At 62.5% G+C, this 18,944-nt stretch overlaps 1 protein-coding gene across 1 annotated transcript; it reads right to left on the bottom strand.

Moving 5' to 3' along the window:
- OSM (oncostatin M) lies at positions 13,959-17,916 on the bottom strand. Its single transcript, XM_005691626.3, has 3 exons — positions 17,839-17,916; positions 16,073-16,206; positions 13,959-15,544 (listed from the first exon to the last, which is right to left on the bottom strand). Exons 1-3 carry the CDS (start codon positions 17,870-17,872, stop codon positions 14,993-14,995), a joined length of 720 nt encoding a protein of 239 aa, XP_005691683.2. The 5' UTR covers positions 17,873-17,916; the 3' UTR covers positions 13,959-14,992.

Here is an 18,944-nt window from a genome sequence, read left to right as displayed (position 1 = left end):
TCCCTCAACCAACCCCCCCAACCCCCAGCCCGGTGCCCCCAGCTCCCGCCTCTTGCCACATCCCGGACCTGCCCAGCCACGCGTTCCTTCCTCCCGCTTCGTGCCAGGACGAGCCCTCCTGCGGCTGCCATGCCCCCTCCCCCCACACACGCCCTGCCCTCTCCAGACTGCTTCCTCCCGCTCCCTCTCCCAGCAGGGCCTGGACGTGGGGCTGATAAAACTGCCCGTCCCAGCGGGCACTTCCCAGCAGGGGGAGGAGGCCGGCAGGGCCCACACTGGCCTTCCTTCCCCTCCCTGTCCGCTCTGCACCTTGTGTCTCCCCTGGGGGCCGCAGGAGGCCCCGCCTGGCACTTAACCCCACTCCGACACCTGCTTTGGGGTGCGTGTACACCCCAGGACATCCCAGGTCACCTCCCTCTCATCACCGCCCCACCCCGAGTCTCTCCTGCACAGGGGCCTAACCACTCAGGATCACATGCACCACCCCCATCTCCCAGACCCCTGTCGTCTGACTCTGCCTGACTCTTTGGATGGGGACCCCCAAATGCATTTGAGGCCCCCATCTCTGGATCTTCTAGTTCCCCAAGTCTCTCACTAGGTGCCCTGAGTCTCCTTCCTGCCCCACTGCCTTCTGGGCCCTGTCCCTCCAACCTCCTTCCCAGTGGACTCTGGCTACCCAGACCTCCCCCTCTCAGCCCTCTAAAACACCCCCCACCGAACGCCATGTCATCTCAGCCCCACCCTACAGGAAACAGGAAGTGGGGCCGAGTCTGCAAGACACTTCACCACCACCCCCACGCCCTGACGGGCCCCCTCCCCCTGCCTCAGTTTCCCCTGTCACGGTACCTGACTTGGTCCGTGCTCCCCAAGTGTTCCGGGCCCCTCGGCACCCCAGGCCCAGCCTCCCTCTCCCGTCCATGTCCGGCCACCACCTGCGCCGGGCCTCTCGGGACGAAGGCCGAGCAGGGTCTCGGAGCCGCCTGCAACGTGGCCGCGGTCCCCGGGAATCGGCAGCCCAGGCCGCGCTCCAGGCGGCTTGGTCTCCTGGAGTTTGTTTTCTTCCCTCCCTCTCTGCGCTGCTGTGTGTGTGTCTCCCCCCCACCCCAGCTCCCTCACGGAAGGCAGCCTCCCTTCTTGGCCGCCTGCTCCCAGGGTCGTGACCCCAGGCCCCACCCTGGAGTGGCAGCCCCAGCCCGGCCCCTTCCAGCTGTGACTTCATCCCCAGCCTGTCCTGCTCCTGCACCACTGGGCCTGCTGGGGATCTGACCGGCCTTGGGTGAGGGGGACACTCGAGCCCACACGGCTGGGGCTGGGGGATGCTCCTCTGGGCGGCCGCGCCATCCACCTGCTCATCTCCTTTCTCCGGGAACCAAGTCCAGGGCTGGCCTGGGGCCTCCCAGGGCCCCTCGGAGCAGTTTCTCTCCCACTCGCTTTAGCCACCAGCCCCTTCCTTTTCTGTTGATTCTCACTCACCAGCCACAAGCCTTAGAATGTCAGATGTCTTATTTTTCCGACAGGGAAACTGAGGCTCAGAGAGGTGAAGGCACTCGCCCGGAGCTGCACAGAGAACCGGGCCTGGGCCCCCAGCCTCTGGCCCGAAAGAGGGCCGCATGGATGTTGGCAGCCCCTCACACTGAGAGGGGAGTGAGGACTGGTGGGCTGCACTTGGGCCGCTTCTTCCAGGAAGCCTCCCCTGGCCTCTCATAGCCCAGACTGGCTGAATCTGCCTCATCCTGCCCGTTCTCCTTTCAAATGGGAACAAGACTCATTCCTCGCTGTTTGAGTGCGTGGATAGGATCTGATCCACCATTTGGACTCCTGAAGGCACCTGGCTCGGGGTTACATCAGAGTAGATGCTAAGTATTTTTTAAAAGCATTTTAGTTTCCAAAAGCTATCTGTGCCAAGTCTCTTGTGCCGAAAAGACGTGAAGTCTGTGGGTTGGCAGCGTGGACTTCAGCCTCAGTCACACTCGGGTTAGAGGTTTGGCTCTGCCAGTGTTGAGTTTAGAGACTTTGAGGAAGCGACCACCTCCTGGCCTCAGTTTATTCATCTGTAAAGTGGGTACAATGGCATCTATGCTGTGGGTTTGCTCTGTAGGCTCAGGCTCACTGCAGGTCTGGCCACCCAGCAAGCCCCTTTACTTGTCAGCATCATTCCTCCTTATTGCCTCCCTGTTCTTGTCCCCATTTTACAGATGAGGAAACTCAGGCATGCTCCAGGGCTAAAGCGGGAATGCGGGACAGGAGAGGAGCCTGTTGATTCTCTCCTGATGGATAACAGAAGCAAAACAAACCTGAGCCTCCAGCTTCCGGGATGCCCGAAGAAGATCAGATGGGTTGTTGGGCAAGGGGTGGCATGGCAGTGGGCTCTCTCTCCCTATAGCCCATCCTGGCCCCTGACCACCCCCATCCCAGGCCTGAGCTGAAGAAACAGCAGCTGACCCGGCCTCACCGCCCCCAGGAGCTGATTCACCCCCCGGCCCCATCCGAGAAGGAAGGAGACATAGCTCAGCTCAGAGGGGCTTGAATCACCAGCCGCCCCCTGCAGAGCCCTGGGGAGGGGGGAGTTGCGGGGGCGGGGGACAGCACCCTGCCTGTCTGTCTCTTTCCTGGGCCCCGGGGCATTCAGGGGAGAGGGCAGCGTGGCAGTGGCCATTGGCAGGGGGTGGCAGGGAGGTACCCTTGCAGCCAGGCATCCTGTGTGGGCAGCCAGCAGCAGTTACTCACCAGGTAAGCAGCTCGCTGGGCACCGGGGAATTCCCCGAGACTAGTGACCCAGAAACTGAGTCCTCTGGGCCACCTCCACCCCCCAGGCCAGCCCCCCTCCTCCCTTCCCATATCTCTTCCCTGTCCCCAGCTCAGATCTCAGTTCTCTGAAACCCAGCAGCTGCTGTCAGCATCAGCGCACGCCCCGCTCCTCGCCCTGATGCTCCCACCTGGGAAACGAGCACAGGGCAGTCAGATGGGCCCAGGCGAGGAAGCTGGGGGTCAGAGGGAGTGACCTGGGACCAGGGCTGGCGAGGGCAGCCAGAGGAGACAGGAGAAGTCCAGGGATTCCTGGCACAGCCCTGGCAGTTGGGTTTCCTGTCCCCAAAGGCAAAAGCACCTCGTTATTTGGCACTTGAGAAAGGAGGACGTATTAGTAACTACACCTGCGGGGCCGCCCGCCTCCACCGTCCACAGACTCTCACGTAAGCTCTCAGGTACTTGCCCGTGGCTTCTGGCTCAGTTTTACAAGTCACCTTGGGCCCTCTGGGGCCCCGGGTGGTTCTGGTACCCATGGTAAGGGTGTGGCTTAGAGCCAGGCAAGCTTGTATTTGAACCCTGCCCACACTGCAGGTCACTGTGTGACCTGGGGCGACTGGCTTTCTCTGAGTCTCCGTTCCCCCGCTGGGAGTGGGAATGCTGTAATACTGGGCTCATGGGTCGGTCATGGGGATGTTAAGTGGGAAACACACGGCGCCTGCCACGTGGCAGCTTTTCTCACCAGAGTTCTGCAATGGACACAGGAGGGGCTCAAACCCCAGCCTGAGTCAGGGGCTTGGATTGTGCCTGGGTCCGGGGATCAGTGTACCACCTGTGGTCTGAGAGTTAAGCCAAGGAGGGCTCATGGGACCTCTCAGTACATGGAGCGTGGCATGGATCCTTGGGGGAACAGGCAACCTCCCAGAGCCTCCACGGGGGGACAGGAATACTTCCCGCCTTGGGGATAAGCGGTACTTCCCTTCCAGCTGTCTTTGGGGCACTTGAGGTCCAGCACCAGGGCCTCTAGTCTGCTCTTCTCACCCTCATCCCATCAAGTCTTGGTCAGGGGCCAGCCACGTACCCTCGGGAGCTGAGCAGGAGCTAGAAACCACCCCGGTCTCCTGCCAACTGCCCCCAGCATCACCCTGACATTTCCTGACTGGTTCTGCGTCAGGAATCACCCCCCTGGAGGTGAATCAGAGTGACTGCATTTTTTTTTTCTTCAATTCTGATAGAAATTGCAAGGGAAGCAGCAGCCCACAGAGCTCTGATCATCAGCGGGGTCAGAGCCTTGCCTCTGGGGTCCACGCCAAGTTGCACGGGGCCTAACTGTGCTTGGGGCCCTGTCCTCCTTGTGTCCATCTGGAGAATGGGTGTCTCTCTTCCCAGATTGTTCTTGTATCAGCCCTTCATGGATGTGGTATGCTAGCCTCTGCAAGCACTTTGGCCTCCCCCAGGTTCTCCCTGAGTTTCAAACTAGCTTGAGACCGTCACAGGCAGAGAGAAAGAACAGTATTTCCCCACTGTAGATCTCTGCCTCTTAGTAGATGATGGATTCAATCTACAGAGTTGGCGCCAGCACTTTTAGAAGAAAATGGAATAGCGAAGTCACTGGGCATCGCCCAGAGCAAGGGCAAGCGCTGCTCTGTGAAACTTTTCTCCCCGTTGCCTGTGTGTGTCATAGCGTGCATCACCTCTGGTTGCAAGGTGCAGTGTTTCTAACTGTGGGTCGCAGTCAAAAACGTTTGCAAGCCACTGGTACCGATGATGAAAGCCAGGCCCTGAAGGGCTGAGGAGTGACTTGCCCATGGTCACTAGGCAGCTGGCAGCATGGGGCCCCAGACTTACTCCTCCACAGCCGTCCCTTGAGGACCAGGAGTGGCAGGAGGTGCCGCAGGTAGGGTGGGGTTGGGCGGGTGATCAAGGTGGGGGGGTGGGTGGAGGCCTGGCATCACCGGTGCTGGTGCAGGGACAAAGGCCCTCTCCTCTCACCATCCGCTCCCTTCCGCAGCCTCACACCCCCGGGCTCCCTGCCCTGCCCCGCCCCGCCCTGCCCCGCCCCGCCCGTGTGGGGCCCCGGAACAGTCACAGGCCCCTCCTCGTCAGCCGCAGAGCCCTTCATCCTTTGCTTCAGGCAGCGGGAGGGGCAGGCAGCGGGAGGGGCACGCAGCCGGTCTGAATCCAGGGCAGCCCTCAGGGGCTACCGTCAGCCCTCAAACAGTAAGGAATCTGCCTGCCACGCAGGAGACCAGGGTTTGAACCCTGGGTCGCGAGGATCCCCTGGAGAAGGAAATGGCGACCCACTCCAGTACTGTTGCCTGGAGAATGCCATGGGCAGAGGAGCCTGGCAGGTTACGGACGATGGGGTCATAAAGAGTGGATAGTGTGGCCCCCAGCCCCAGAGGCCCAGCCTGTGTCTGGGAGTGCCCGCCGGGCTCCGCGTGGGTCTGTGTCTCCCGGCCTGGGTGGGCATTCGCAGGCACGTGGGTGTGTGTGTGTCTGGTGAGACCCCTTGTGCGTCTGCACCTCTGCCTCGGGCTGCGTCTGGCCCTGTGTGTGTGAGGGGGGCTGGGAGGGAGCTGGGGTGGGCCCACCACCCACCCCTGGCTGAGCCCCTGTGTGATTCCGCTCGTGTGTGTGTCGCCGTGTGCCCGGGGCCTGTATGAGTCTGTGCGGGTCTGTGCGTGGCAGGGGTCTCTGGACACGAGTGGGGCGGCTCTGGACACGAGTGGGGCGTGCGTGCGCGCACCCCCGAGCGCGTCTCCAGCGCCCCTGCTCCGCACCCGCCAGCCCCCGCCCCTGGGAACCTTGCGGCGGCCTCGCGTCACGTCACGGGGCCACCAGCAGCTGTTTCCTCCCCACCCCGCCCCAGCGCCGCCCCCTGCCCCGGCCACCCTGACTCTTGGCTCAGGGACAAAGCTGAGGTCAGAGCTGAGCTGACAGCTTCCTTTTCCCACTGGATTTTCCAAAAGAGAGAGAGAGACCACAGCTCGGCTCCTATTAAATAATCGCGGGGCCGAGGTTGGGGGGCAGGGTGGGGTCGGGGGTGGGGGGCTGAGGATATTTCGCTCAGTGATTTCCTGAACTCGCAGGCCATAAACAGGACAGGAAGCCGTTCCGCAGACCCACTCGGCCTGAAACGGCCGCCCTGAGGTGGAGCCCCGCCTCCCTCCCCCAGCCGAGCTCCAGCTCGCTGGGCCACCCTGACCCGACCCCAGAGATGATGTCAGGGAATCGGCCGGGCCCTCTCCCCGAACCGTCCCTGGGCGCCTGTGGGGACTGAGGAAGCGTCCAGAGGATGGTGGGTGGGAGGTGATGTGAGACTCGGGCCGGGTGATAAGATGGAAAGAGCAGAGAAGCCCAGTCCCAGCGGGCGGGGAGGACGGAGGGGACGAGGCCCAGCTGGGCCCGAACTGCTCTCCTGGAGAGAGAAGAGGAGACGCGCTCCCTGAAGTCAGGGGAGGGCGGCCGGGACCAGGTAGGGGAGGGCCAGGCCGCCTCCTGCATCCTTCCGCAACCGCCAGCCAGCCGGCACCGTCCCCCAGCCCGCCCCGCACACGTGGGCTACTCTAGCTCCGCTTCCTCCGCTTTCTGGGGCCCGTGGCTGGCCCAGTGCAGACCCCACAAGCCTTCATGAGCATCCGTCCCACTGCCTCCCCCAAGCAAGCAAAGCGCCCACAAAACTCTCTGGTTATCTACAGCCCGGACCCCTATTCCCACGGGAGACCTTTGAACCCTGATTTTACATACATGGAAACTGAGGCTCAGAGAGGGATTTGCCTGAGGTCACCCAGGGTGTGATGGAGATAGCTCTCCACCCCAAGACCCCCCACAACCTCCCTCAAACTGGAGCAGGAGGCCAGCTGTGGTCTAGGGCTCACAGGCAGCAAGGGGCCAGGGGGTCCCTAGGATGAGTCTCAGCCCCACCCCCACCCCGGGGAGCCCTTCCTTCTGTCTGAACCGCCGCTCAGCTGCTTATCAGCTGCAGGACTCCATGACACAATCCAGCTCTGATCTCCTGCCCAACCGGGCCTCCTCCACCCCCGCCCCGCCCCAGACCCTGTTTCCGCTTCCTCCCTTTCTGGGTGGGACCGAGCCTGCCCCCGGATCACAGTGAACTGTCTACAGAGCCAGAATCCTACAAGCCCCTCCCTCAGTTGGCTGTGGTCTCCCCAGAGCCCACTCTGGCCAGCAGGGTGACAGCAGGGGACCCTCAGAAGGAAGATGGTGGCCTGTAGATCCCCACCCTTAGGGTCCCCTCCAAGAGCCCACCTGCCTCCTAAAGCGCCATTAGCCTGGGGAGCTTAAGGACCGTCCTGGCTTCCTCTTCCTCTGCGCCCTCACTTGTAAAGGGAAAAGGTTGGAACGATGAGGCTGCAAGGGTGTGAGGTTGGTGGTCTCTGTGATCAGCCAGGCCGAAGTGCAGTCCTAGCTCGGCCACTCATGACCTCAGGCAGGTGACCTCATTGCTCAGACCCCAGTTCCAAGAGCATAAGGACAAAGTAGGACAAAGTGAAGTCGCTCAGTCATGTCTGACTCTTTGCGACCCCATGGACTGCAGCCTACCAGGCTCCTCTGCCCATTGGATTGTCCCAGCGTAAATCAGGACAACTGTCAACCTGTGAGGTTAGCAATTGCCCTCTGGAAAACCTGAGCAGGCACCAAAGACAGGCCTGAGTGACTGACATGATTACTATCGGAGCTGTTAAAGGTGCTTCCCAGGTGGCGCTAGTGAAGAACCCACTGCCAATTCAGGCGACATAAGGGTTGCATCTCAGGGTTGGGAAGATCCCCTGCAGGTGGGTATGGCAATCCACTCCAGTATTCTTGCCTGGAGAATCCCATGGACAGAGGAGTCTGGCAGGCTACAGTCTCCATGGGGTCACGAAGAGTTGAACACAACTGAAATGACTTAGCATGCATGAGTTAAGATGTCACAGGTGGGACCCAGAGAGGGGAAGTGACTTTTTCAAGGCCACACAGCAAGTTAGTGACACATCCCCAACAGCCAGGTGAGCTGCTTGCTTCCCTCGGGTCCCAGACAAGGAGTCCAGAAGCCTGGGTTTTAGTCCTGATTAGCTGTGAGGGTTCCAGAAAGGTTTTAGGAGTCTCAGTTTCCCCATCTGTAAAACCGGTCTAAGAAGAAGGCCATCGGTCTCAAAGGCGCTGGAAAGGCTCTCTGAGGCGTGGACTACAAGGTGGGGTGGTGGAGGGTAGAGAAATCCTCCCAGGAGTCCTGCAAAGCCGGGCCCAGCGCCGGTGAGGGCCAAGTCCCCAGCTCACCGCCCCGAGGTCTCCAGCACTCAGTCGCAGAGCTCAGCTCCAAGCCGCGGGCTGCAGCGCCCCCCACTGACCAGCGGGCAGCAGGCACCGTGGCCGAGGCACCATCAGTCCCAGGTCCGCCTGACTGGGTCAGTACCTCCCCGAGGGCTGGGCAGGGCGGGATTTGGGGATTGAGGAAGTGGGCAGAGATGCGGGGGGCTGGGAACGGAGGGTAGGCCGAAGAGGCCGTCAGCCCTGGCGCGGGAGGTGGCAGGCAGGGGGCTCCTGGAGGGGCGCGCGCCCTGCTGAGCACCTGGGATGGCGGGGGCGCGGGCCACAAGGGGGCGCCAAAGACCACATTCAGCTTGGGGAGGGGGCTTGGAGAGGGGGCTTCTGTGCCTCCCTGCAGCTGGAGCTCTGGGGATGAGGGTGGCGGGGAGGGGAGGTGAGAGACTGCTGCCCCTTCCCACCCACCTCAGGCCCAGGACTACCTACCTAGTCCGCACCCAGGACCGGCCGGGAACAGTGTCTCCGCCCCCCCTAGCTGCCACCCCTGCAAACCTCTTCCCAGTCCTGGGGAACCGCTGATGGCAAAATTGGGGTCCAGCCCCTTGTCCAGTTATTTATGCCAAGGGGCCCTCCCCACCTGGTGCCAAGCTCTGTGCAGACTACTTTTCTCCTTCCACCCCTACGTGGCCCCAGGATCTGCGGCCCCCACACCACAGTTAAGCCCATCTTACAGAGTGAGCAAAGCACACAGAGGTCGAGTCCTCTGTGGGTCAAGGTCAAAAGCACAGGGGCCATGACCTTGACAGACCACACACTCCACAGCCTCCCATCAGAGACTTCACTTTAGCAAAGATTCTCTCTCTTCTCCCCAAAGCAGAGGCAGGCAGGGGGCCACCACGTGACCCACTGCAGCCCCTTCTGGGAAGGACAGGGACCCTCTGCCAGCCAGGTCTCCATCCCAAGGGAAGCTAGGCCATCATGGGCTCAGACCCCTTCACTGTTCTGGGGAAAAGGGAACTTGAGGGCCCTTTGGGAATCCTGGAATCCACACCCCCACACCAGAGGGGTGACCCCTTCGGAATGACACAAAGCCAGCGTCCCGGCCTCCCCATCCAGTGCTCTCTCCTCTGCCCTTTAACCCCCCAGGTGTCTGCATGAATGACACTTTCACATCTGATCCAAACTACCTCCCTGGGCTGAGAGAGCTTTGCAGGCACGTCTTACCATGCCCATTATGCAGATGGGGAGACTAAGGCCTGGAGAGCCGGGTGGGCCACCAGGTACCCCCGACACAAGGGGACGGGTGAAGCCTACCTGTGCTGAGGATAAATTGGGGGGAGCCTACCGTGGTGCAGGGTGCGCTGGACCCTTGGCTGTCTGGCGGGGTGCTGGCTGGGTCTTCAGTGGAGCACCATCGACGTGCGGCCCGGCCCTCTGCTGCTTCCCTCGCCCGCTGAACCTTCTCTGGAGACGTCTCCTCACTCCGCCCCCGACTTGACTTCCCGTCCAGGGCCGGGTGGCCCGGAGGCTCCCCCCACTTCCACCCCCCCCCACTCCCCCCCACCAGCTGAAGGGCTGGGGGCCACGGGGGCCGGGCGGCCCAGGTTCCTGGCCAGACTGCCCCTGACACAGGTGGGCCAGGCTCTTCAGGCCCGCCGAGGAGAGAAGAGCAGCCAGGGCTGGGGAGGGGGCGACCCTGTGCCCGGGCGGCCCCTGCCCTGTGCTGCGTGGCGAGGCCGCCGGGGCCTGACTCACAGCTGACTGGGCCGCGCCCAGCCTGCCAGGGTGATCCGGGCCGGCATAAGGCGATGACTGGGCAGCCCTCCGCATGACCAGCCGGGGTCGGCCTTAGGTGTTTTGACTCAGACCTGCCACGGGCCGTGTGCACTGGGGCCACGTCCCCTCGTCCCCATTGCTGGAGGAGTCACAGGGCTGCAGCCAGCCCCCAGCCCCGGACACGGTGCCCCTCGAGCCACCTCTCCCTGCCCCGGCACCCACCTCGGCGCCCCAGCCCGCCTGGCCCGTCTTCCTCCACGGGCAAGGGGCCCCACCTGCCCAACCCCACCCCCTCCCGAGACCTTCGCCCCTCCCCGAGCCGGCGGAGCCCCAGGCCGGCAGCTGCGCCGGTGAGCCCGGGGCCTCCCCACTCTGACCGTGGACTGTGACCCTTTCCTCGGCGTGGAAAAGGCGTTCTGTGGGCACTCCGGGTCCCAGGCCTGGCGTGGGCAGGGGGGAGAGGCGGGCGGGGAGCGGGGGGCCACGGGGACAGAGAGAGAAGGAGAGCTGCGAAGAAAGAAAAGCAGCAAGGAAAAGGGAAGAAGAGGGAGAGAAAAGAAAGGAGACTTGCCCGGGCACCTGCTTGATGATAGCCTCGCAGGCCCCGTGTTCCACTGTCGGGGAAAATGTCTGCCCGGTCGGGAGGCGGCCTGGAAACTGAGTCAACCGAGCTGCCGGGGAGGCCGAGGCTCAGCCGGAGGGTGCACAGACCCCAGGGCGGGGGCGTGAGGCCGCTCTGCCGGCCCTCCGCATCCTCTCCCATCCCGAGAGAGAGAGAGAGACGGCGCGGCCCGGCGAAGATGGCAGGCGGCGAGGGTGTGCAGGCGTGGGGCCCAGCTCTGCCCCGAGCCCGCCGGGAGTCTCTTCTGGAGACAGACTAAGTGCCGGGCCCCCCTCCCTGCCGTTTCCCAGGGAACTTTCCATCCGTGTGTGTGTGTGTGTGTGTGTGTCACGTGCAGGGTTGACTGAGGGGCTGTGACCGTCACCCTGAAAAGCTTGAGGCAGGAAAGAAAACCCGGCTCCCAGTCGATTCCAGCAGCAGAGCTGCCAGAGGCTTCCTCTCTCTACCTGACCCTGGGCTAGCGGGCCCGTGGACGGCAGCCCATCACACAAGCCTCCACCACGGGGAGCTTGCGCTGTGTGCGGGCCCGTGGGGCACTGGGAGTCCACGCACGCTGAGGTGCAAAAGCTTTCCTGGGGCCGCCGCGCTGAACCCCAACCTCACACAGCTGTGGCCACAGGGAGCGGGGAGGGGAGCTGAGAGGGCTTCTGATTCCAGGCACAGACGACAGAAATGACCCTCAGACGGAGGCTGCAGGCTGCGGGAGGTGCGAGGTACGCTGGGCTGCTGGAGCACGTGGCACGTGGGGAATGGGAAGGTGCAGGCCTGGGGCTGAACACGGCCTTGAGGCATCCACAGGGCACCCGGCCGACGTTCTGGCAGCCGGGTCTGTGGCTCTGGGACCGAGCTGGAGATGGTGGCACCTGCAGCTTGGGGCCTCCTCGGGAGACAGCGTCATGGAGGTGACATGTCCTCACTGACGGACCCCTGAGGTCCCCACCCCAGCATCTGGGGGCTCCCTGATCTGCTTCCTGCCTGGTAGGTGCCGCTCCGCTTCAAAGGCAACCCCAGACGCCTTTCCAGGGGCCTAACCACAGAGTGGAGGTGGCTGGCAGGGGGGCCAGGCAGGGCGGAGAGCTGCCACCCTGGGCTTGCCAGCTCGCTTGCCAGCTCTTCCTCGCCCAGAACCTCTTCGGCCCACTCTGCAGGCAGCTGCAGAGCTTGATCCCTTTCCGCTCAGGGAGACTGCAGGTGCCTGGCTCTCCGGATCTGCCCACCTCCCACCCACAGCTTCTCAGCAGCCTGGTCCGAGAAAAGACCACCCCCACCAGCACCACACGCTGGAGCAGGGTCGCAAAGAGCGAGGCCGGCCGTCTGCCGTCAAGGGCACCTGGGGAGCACCAGACCAGGCTGGGCTCCCTGCACGGCTCCTCACTGCTGCGTGCTTGGGCTGAGCAGAGAAGACAGAGGTGGTCTCTGTCCTCGGAGGCTCCAGGCTAGCAGGGGAGGCGGACAGGCAGTGAAAATGTCACACGAGCTGAGGCCCCCGCCGCCCTGTTTTGAGACACTTTTGAGAAAAGTTACCACGTTGCCGGACCCAGCCAAGGATGAGCTAACCAGAAGGAGCATAGCAGTGCAGTCACAAGAGCACCAGCAGGGGCCTTGTGGTGGGAGGTCCCCTGGGATCCAAAAGTGGCTGGTATGGCAGGAAGCCCAACAGCCAGAGGGAGCCCCAGTGGGGCCAGTGGGCAGGGGGCGGGGGGCAGGCAACGGAGAGCCTTCACTAGGTACTTTGTAAACAGCCTGGAATACAGAGGGTGTGCCCTGGCTGGGCGTAAGAGACCTGGAGTTCTAGGCCCAGCCCTGCACTGCCTTGCTCTGTAACCTTGAGCAAGAGGCTGTCCCCCTCTGGGCCCTTTTGATAAATCAGCAATACCCTCACTCATTACACCCTGATCCTTGAATGCTCAGAGCATTCTTTGCCCCAGCCCTTCCCGCCACCTAGAGGCTCCACCCCTCCTCCTGTGCGTCATTCAGGCTGCAGAGTAGAAGTCACCTCTTCCAGGCGCCCCGCTGACCACTCACGTCTCCAGACTCTCACTCTTGTTTCATCGCCGCTTTGTTCTTGCCGAGCTCAAGCTTGCACTGCAGCCTCAGGTGCCCCTGTCGTTCTTTTGCTTGTCCGTCGTCTGTCTGCCCCCCTCTTCTGGGAGCTCTGTGCCCCGGGGGACTCGTGAACTTGTCAGCAGAGTTACAGAGGTTGAAAGGTGATGGGAGGATGCTCCCGCCCTGACATCCAATGGACCGGAGTTTGAAACGTGCTCACCCCCGGGAAATTGGCTCTGAGGACCTGGGCAGGTCACTCAAACTCTCTGAGCCTCAGCCTTATCATCAAAGTGGATCATATCTATCCCAGCATGTCCCACACAGAGTTATCATCACCCCGTGTTAAGTCTTGTTCCCACCAGAAATGGGGGTGGCCAGGGACTGATCTAGGTCAAGTTCACCTGATTCTGTGAGCCCTTCCTTTGTGGCTGCCACTTCGCATGTCACTGATCTATAGATGACCTTCCGGGGGTGAGGCCCTGAGCATCAGGGGGCAGCCAGGTGGAATCCCTACCCGACCTGGGGCCCTTCAGGAAGCAGTTTCAAACACCTACCAGGTTGTAGGCCATGTCTGAGACAAGATCTATTACTGTCTTGCCTGTTTCACACAACACACCGGGGGCTTCCCTGGTGGCTCAGATGATAAAGAAACTGCCTGCAATGCAGAAGACCTGGATTCTATCCCTGGATCCGGAAGATCCTCTGGAGAAGGAAATGGCTACCCACTCCAGTATTCCTGCTTGGGAAATCCGACGGACAGAGGAGCCTGGTGGGCTACAGTCCATGGGGTCGCAAGAGCTGGACATGACTTAGTTAGTGACTTCCCTGATAGCTCAGTTGGTGAAGAATCCGCCTGCAATGCAGGAGACCCCGGGTTGATTCCTAGGTCGGGAAGATCCGCTGGAGAAGGGATAAGCTACCCACTCCAGTACTGGGCTTCCCTTATGGCTCAGTTGGTAAAGAATCTGCCTGCAATGTGGGAGACCTGGGTTTAAACCCTGGGTTGGGAAGATTCCCTGGAGAAGGAAAAGGCTACCCACTCCAGTATTCTGGCCTGGAGAATTCCATGGACCGTATAGTCCAGGGGGGTTGCAAAGAGTCGGACACGACCGAGTGACTTTCACTTCACTTTGCTGTTTCACACAACACCCACAGCACACATACCCCCAGCCACTCACCCACGAAGACCGAGAGCAACCCACATCCTCCATCTTTCCCCTGTCCCCTCTGGTTCCCAAACCTCTGGTCCCCAGCTTCTCAAGGGAGACCCACTCAGAGAAAATGGGCACCTTCTCTGAGATGCCCCCACAGTCAGAGCCCGCAGCTGATGGGGGTGTGCGGCTTCCCTTCCCGGATAGAGCAAGGACCCCCAGCCCAGCCCTCCAGTGGTGGATGCTTGTGGCCTTGCCACCTAGGGACCACCCCCATCTCCAAGAGGCTTCCGCAACCCCCCCGCCCCAAAATGCAACAGAGACACACAGGGGCTTTAGAAACCACACAAATTTTAAATATATGTTTGCACAATATTAACATTAAATACACATCATAAATAAGCCTTATAAATAGAAAACAGATTTTTAAAAAACTGATTTAAAAAAAAATCTATAAATTAGTCCTGTCCCTCCAAGGAATTGGCCCAGAAGCTTCTGGGACCGCCCCCTCCAGGAGGGCGATGATTTCAGCACGAAAAAATACCATGATGCACCACCAGGGGGCGCAGCGGCAGCCGAGACCCAAGACCAGGCGCTCCCAGGCAGTAGGTCTCCAGAGAGCGGAGCCAGTGCCCAGGGGCGGTCTGCACCGGGTGTCCCTATGTATGGAGAGAATCTGATATCCACCCTGTGTCACAGAGTCCCAGCAACTGACAACAGAGAGGGCTGCACGTGGTCCCCAAGCCCTTCGAATCACAAAGAGAAAACTGCGGTCCTGAGAAGCAAGGTGGCCTTGATGAGGTCACATAGCGAGTTGGAGGCCAACCTCGGACCGACCCCCCAACACCGCCAGTGCTCCTTCCAGCGCCCTCTGCTCCATCACAGCTGCCTAAAATGAGGCCTCCCAGGCACCCAGGGATCTGGCCCCAGGCACGATGAGGCATAGTCGGCCAACTCAGGCCCTGACCCCCACCGCCTTGGAGCCGGGCCACTGGGGTAAGGAGGAAGTACGGGGGCAAGAGCTATGCAGTCATGAGGGGACAGTCCGGCTGGTCTCCGGGGAGCAGAGCGGGGGTGGGGGGGCGGCCAGTCTGGCCATGAGTCAGCCTATGTCATCCGACCCCTGAATCAATGGAAAGTTGGCCCCGTATGGACCTGGCCCGGCCACCCCCCGAGAGCCAAGGAACCCAGGGCTGGTGGCGCTTCACAGCCTGACCGCTCCCCTGCAGCCCAGCCTTGGGGAAGCTAGACGGGGCTGCCCGGCTCACACCCCTTAAAGTGCACTTCGGAGAGGTGGGGAGCAGAGAGGAGATGGGTGGCGGCGGCCTGCCATCCTGCATGCCACCTGCTGACCTTTCACCTGGCAGGGGCGCCCCAAAGGCTACCGGGGCAGCTGGCCCCTGGGCGAGAGTCTCCTGACCTCCAGGAAGGGCCGTGTCCTGCGGGCCCCCCTCTGCAGGGCCCGGTGGGGGCTGTGTCTGCGGCTGCGGCCCTGTCTTTCCCCCCAGCCCCAGAGGACCTGCCTGGCTGCACGCATGAAGCGGTGGTAGCCTCGCAGGAACCTGCAGTTCCTGAGCTTGCGCTGGAAGGTGCTGGAGGGCATGGGCGGCAGCAGTGGCGGCAACGTGGGCCCTGGGCCCGGCTGGGTGGGCTCAGCGGCCTCTGGGTCCGAGGAGCCGCGCAGCAGCTGGGCCATGCAGTGGATGTTGTTCCCGAACCCGCGGACATTCATCTCCGCCTGTTGCTGGGCTGCTTCTGGGAGGTCCTGCTGCAGGGCACCCAGCATTCGAAGGACGAGGCCCAGCGTGACGTTGAGGGTCCGCAGGAAGTCCTGCCTGCTGAGCCTCCACAGGGCGTCCTCGCTGGGGAAGTCTCCCGGGTGCTCCCTGCAGTGTTCCTGCAGTTTGGGACTCTCCAGGCCTTGGAAGCGGATCTGGGGAGAGGGAAAAGGACAGTCCAGAGGTGAGCCCTGGAGCCCTGACCACACACGCACACACACCTGCTCAGCCTTGAGCTGCTGGACCGTGTGCACCCTTCCACGATCCAACCCTCCCATTGTACAGAACAAGAAACTGAGGCCCCAGAAGGGAGAGGACTCCCAGGTCACTGCAGGCGGGGCTGACCACACAGGGGGTGATGGTGGCGTGAGGTGTGTCGTTGTGGACTGTTCACTGCGACGACCCGGTGCCTAGAACAAGGACCGTGGTAGGTGTGCAATGAGCATGTTGGGCAAACACGAATGAGGTATTGGAGTCAGGGTTCACCCTCCAGGCCCACCCACTGGTTCCTTGGCATCTCAGGGTTAGACCCGGGACAGTCACTGTGGCCCTGGAATAATGTGGAGTCTCAGTTTCCCCACCAGCCCCAGGCTGAGCGGGTCCTCTCTGGGGACCGCTCCAGCCCCAGCTCCACCGACAGTTCTCTGAGACGCAGGTGCCCCCCAGGGGGGCTGGGCACTCACATAGGGATCCACGAGTGTGCTGGTGTCCTGCATGAGGTCCGCCTGGCGCTGGAGCTGCAGGAGAAGCTCGTGGTACTTGCCCGAGCACTTGCCCGTGGCCACTGTGCACAGGAACAGAAGTCTGAGGACCAGACCTGGGACAGAGGGAAGATGAGGAACCGGCTTCAGTCTCTGCCGGTGGGCGCCCTGCAGAGGGGAGGGCGCTCACGCGGGCCTCAGAGGGCACAGCCCATCCCTCATCCACATGGAGCCCGGGGCTGGACACTGCGCGTGCCCAGGGATACCTACGGCGGCCACCACCACCGCCCAGAGAGCCGCTGCCCTGCACCTGAAACAGTGGCTGCGAGCCTTCTGAGAAGGCTCAACAGGCAAGCATTTTGAGAAGAGGTGGTGGGGCCCAGCCGGAGTCTAGGCTCCCAATCTCGGGAGCTGACCTGTGGGGGCCCAGATGGGGCCCACGAGACCTCTGGGCTAAGGATCTGCCGTTACTGCAGGCCTCAATACCCCCAACCCCACAGGGGGCCTCCAGAGGGGTTTGCAGCCCCGGCCCTGAGCTCCATCTGCAGAACCAGGAGGGGCTGCCTTTCCACCTGGAGAGGATGCATGAGATCAGCTCATCCACGCCCCTGTCTGACCCACAGGAGAGCCAAGGCGCCAAAGGAGAAGGGCTTGTTCAGGTCATCCAAGGCCACCCCCTGCCCCCATCTCTCGGCCCTCCCTCCTCCGGAAACTGCCACTTCTTTCAGGCGACCCCCCCCTCCACCCACCCACCCCCACCCCCCGCCAGAGATGCAGTGAGCCAGAGCGCCCCCCGGTGGGCGGGCACCGTCACGGCTCCCCCCCACACCGCCTCCCGCCACCCACCCACCGGGCACCGCCAGCCACGTGGTCGGAAGGGCCTGTGGTGCAATGGCCCGGAAGGCAGTGACACCACCTTCCCTTCCTAGGAACCGTGGCCCCTTGGGGAAGACGCCGCAGCCGGGGCCCAAGGGGCTGGGTGCCCGGGAAATGTAGCCACAGGGCACTCCCTGCCGCCCCCCCAGGTACCTGCTGCTGGGCTCCGCAGGTGGGGGCTGGGGTGAGCCCCGAGCACGTGGGGCCAGGGAGCCTGTGTGGGTGTGTGTCTGGGTCTGTGCAAGGCCCAAGGGAACGGCCGCCAAACACGGCCGGCCGTTGTGACCCATCGGCCACAGGGGCCCCAGGCTGCGTGCAGGGCTTCCCAGATGGCTGAGACCAAGGGCACCGGATGACGTCACGCGGCTCTGTGTGCCTGTCACCCTGTGGGTGTGGCTATGGGTGCTGTATGATTGTGTGGGCTCCTGGGCCCCCAGACCCGGCTGAGAGTGCCCATCCATCCCAGGGCCTGCGAATCCGGGCCAAAAAAAGGAGGCACCCCACCGCCCTTCCAGACATCACGCCGCGATCCCACTCAGTGTCCCCGGCCTCCTCCTCAGCCCCAGCACATCTCCCGCCTCCCTCCTGCTTCTCTGGCGTCTCCTGCAGTGGTGATCTCCTTCCCTCACTCCCTTGCTCCCAGAGTCCACGAGTCTGCATCACCTCCACCTGGAAGCCCTCCGGGAATACCCTTCTCCTCCTGTGAAGATGCTGTGTTCTCAGTGGATCCCTCTCTTTGCCTGCCCCCCTGGCTCTCTCCCCTTCTCAGCATCCTTCTGCCCAGTTCCCAGAGGGCAAAGGGTGGCCCTGCTCCCCGCCAGTGCCCATGAGCCCGGCAGGCAGTTGCCAGCGGGGAGGAAGGAAGTACTCACTGGGCAGTGTTCTCTGCATACGCTGTGCCCGCATGCTGGGTGACCGAGCTCCGGCCTGCGCCCGCTGGGGGTGACACCTCCCTGCCTGGAGCCCTGAGGGCTGGCAGCCACTTTATGCCCGTCGGGGTGATTGGCCAACACCTCGTGAGGTGGGTGGGGAGGGGGTGGGGGAGGGGAGGCCTTCTGGGAACATGACCCTAAAAAAAACCAAAGTTTCTGCCGGCGGCCAATGGGCGCCCAGTGCGGTGGCATGCCCGCGCCTCCTCCTGTTTTCTTCGAATTCATTCTTCGAGGTCAGCCCCCCACGCCCAAGGATGATGCAAACCACAGCCTCAGCCTTCCTGGGGTGAGCGGGGAAGCGAGGGTGTCCGTGCCCGCTGCAGGGGGGCTGCGTCCGAGATGGATGGGAGGGTTTGCCAGCCGGGCCCCTGGAGGGCCCATAGCCGGGTCCCTGCCCAGGAGCCGTCGGCCTTCAGGCCACTGTGGTTTGGGGGTGAGGGGAGCGAGACATCTTCCTTCTCGGGTGCCCTTCCCGCCCTCCCGCGGGGCTGTTGGGACATCTGTGAGCGGAAACCACGGGGCTCCGGGCACAGAGCCAGACCCAGGCTGGCAGCCCCGAGATTGTGATTCTGGCCCCAAGACCTGCATCCCTCAGTGGGGCTCCCCGCCATCTCCTCTCCCCCATGAGGCACCCCTCATTTAACCAGTGTTCCCCATCCCAGGCCCCTCGAACCAGGCGCCTGGGGCAAGAGAAAAGGGAGATCGGAGCTCAAGCCCACTGACGTGCTGTGTGACCCAAGGCAAGTCACTTCGCATCTCTGGGCCATGGAGGCCCTCATCACCTGTAAAATGAGGATTTGGAAAGTATCTCGCAGCTACCTCACCTGGCTGCTGCCGTCATGGACACAAAAGGCAAATGCCCTTGGAAGGAAAAAGGAGCAATGAAGCAGTCTGATTCCAAGTACTGGCTGTCAGGGAGGCGGGGTAGGGGGGCGGAGGAGATGGGGAAGCTGTGAGCTCAGAGGGGAAGCTGGAGGGGGAGTCGCTGGTGACGGGTGGGGGCCAGGTTTCACTTTCTCTGAAAGATAGTGATCTCGAGTAGGTTC

This window comes from Capra hircus, chromosome 17 (genome assembly GCF_001704415.2).
Source record: "Capra hircus breed San Clemente chromosome 17, ASM170441v1, whole genome shotgun sequence".
Classification (NCBI taxonomy): Eukaryota; Metazoa; Chordata; class Mammalia; order Artiodactyla; family Bovidae; genus Capra; species Capra hircus.
Note: the sequence above shows the minus strand (reverse complement) of the source record. Positions and strands in the feature narration are given on the sequence as shown.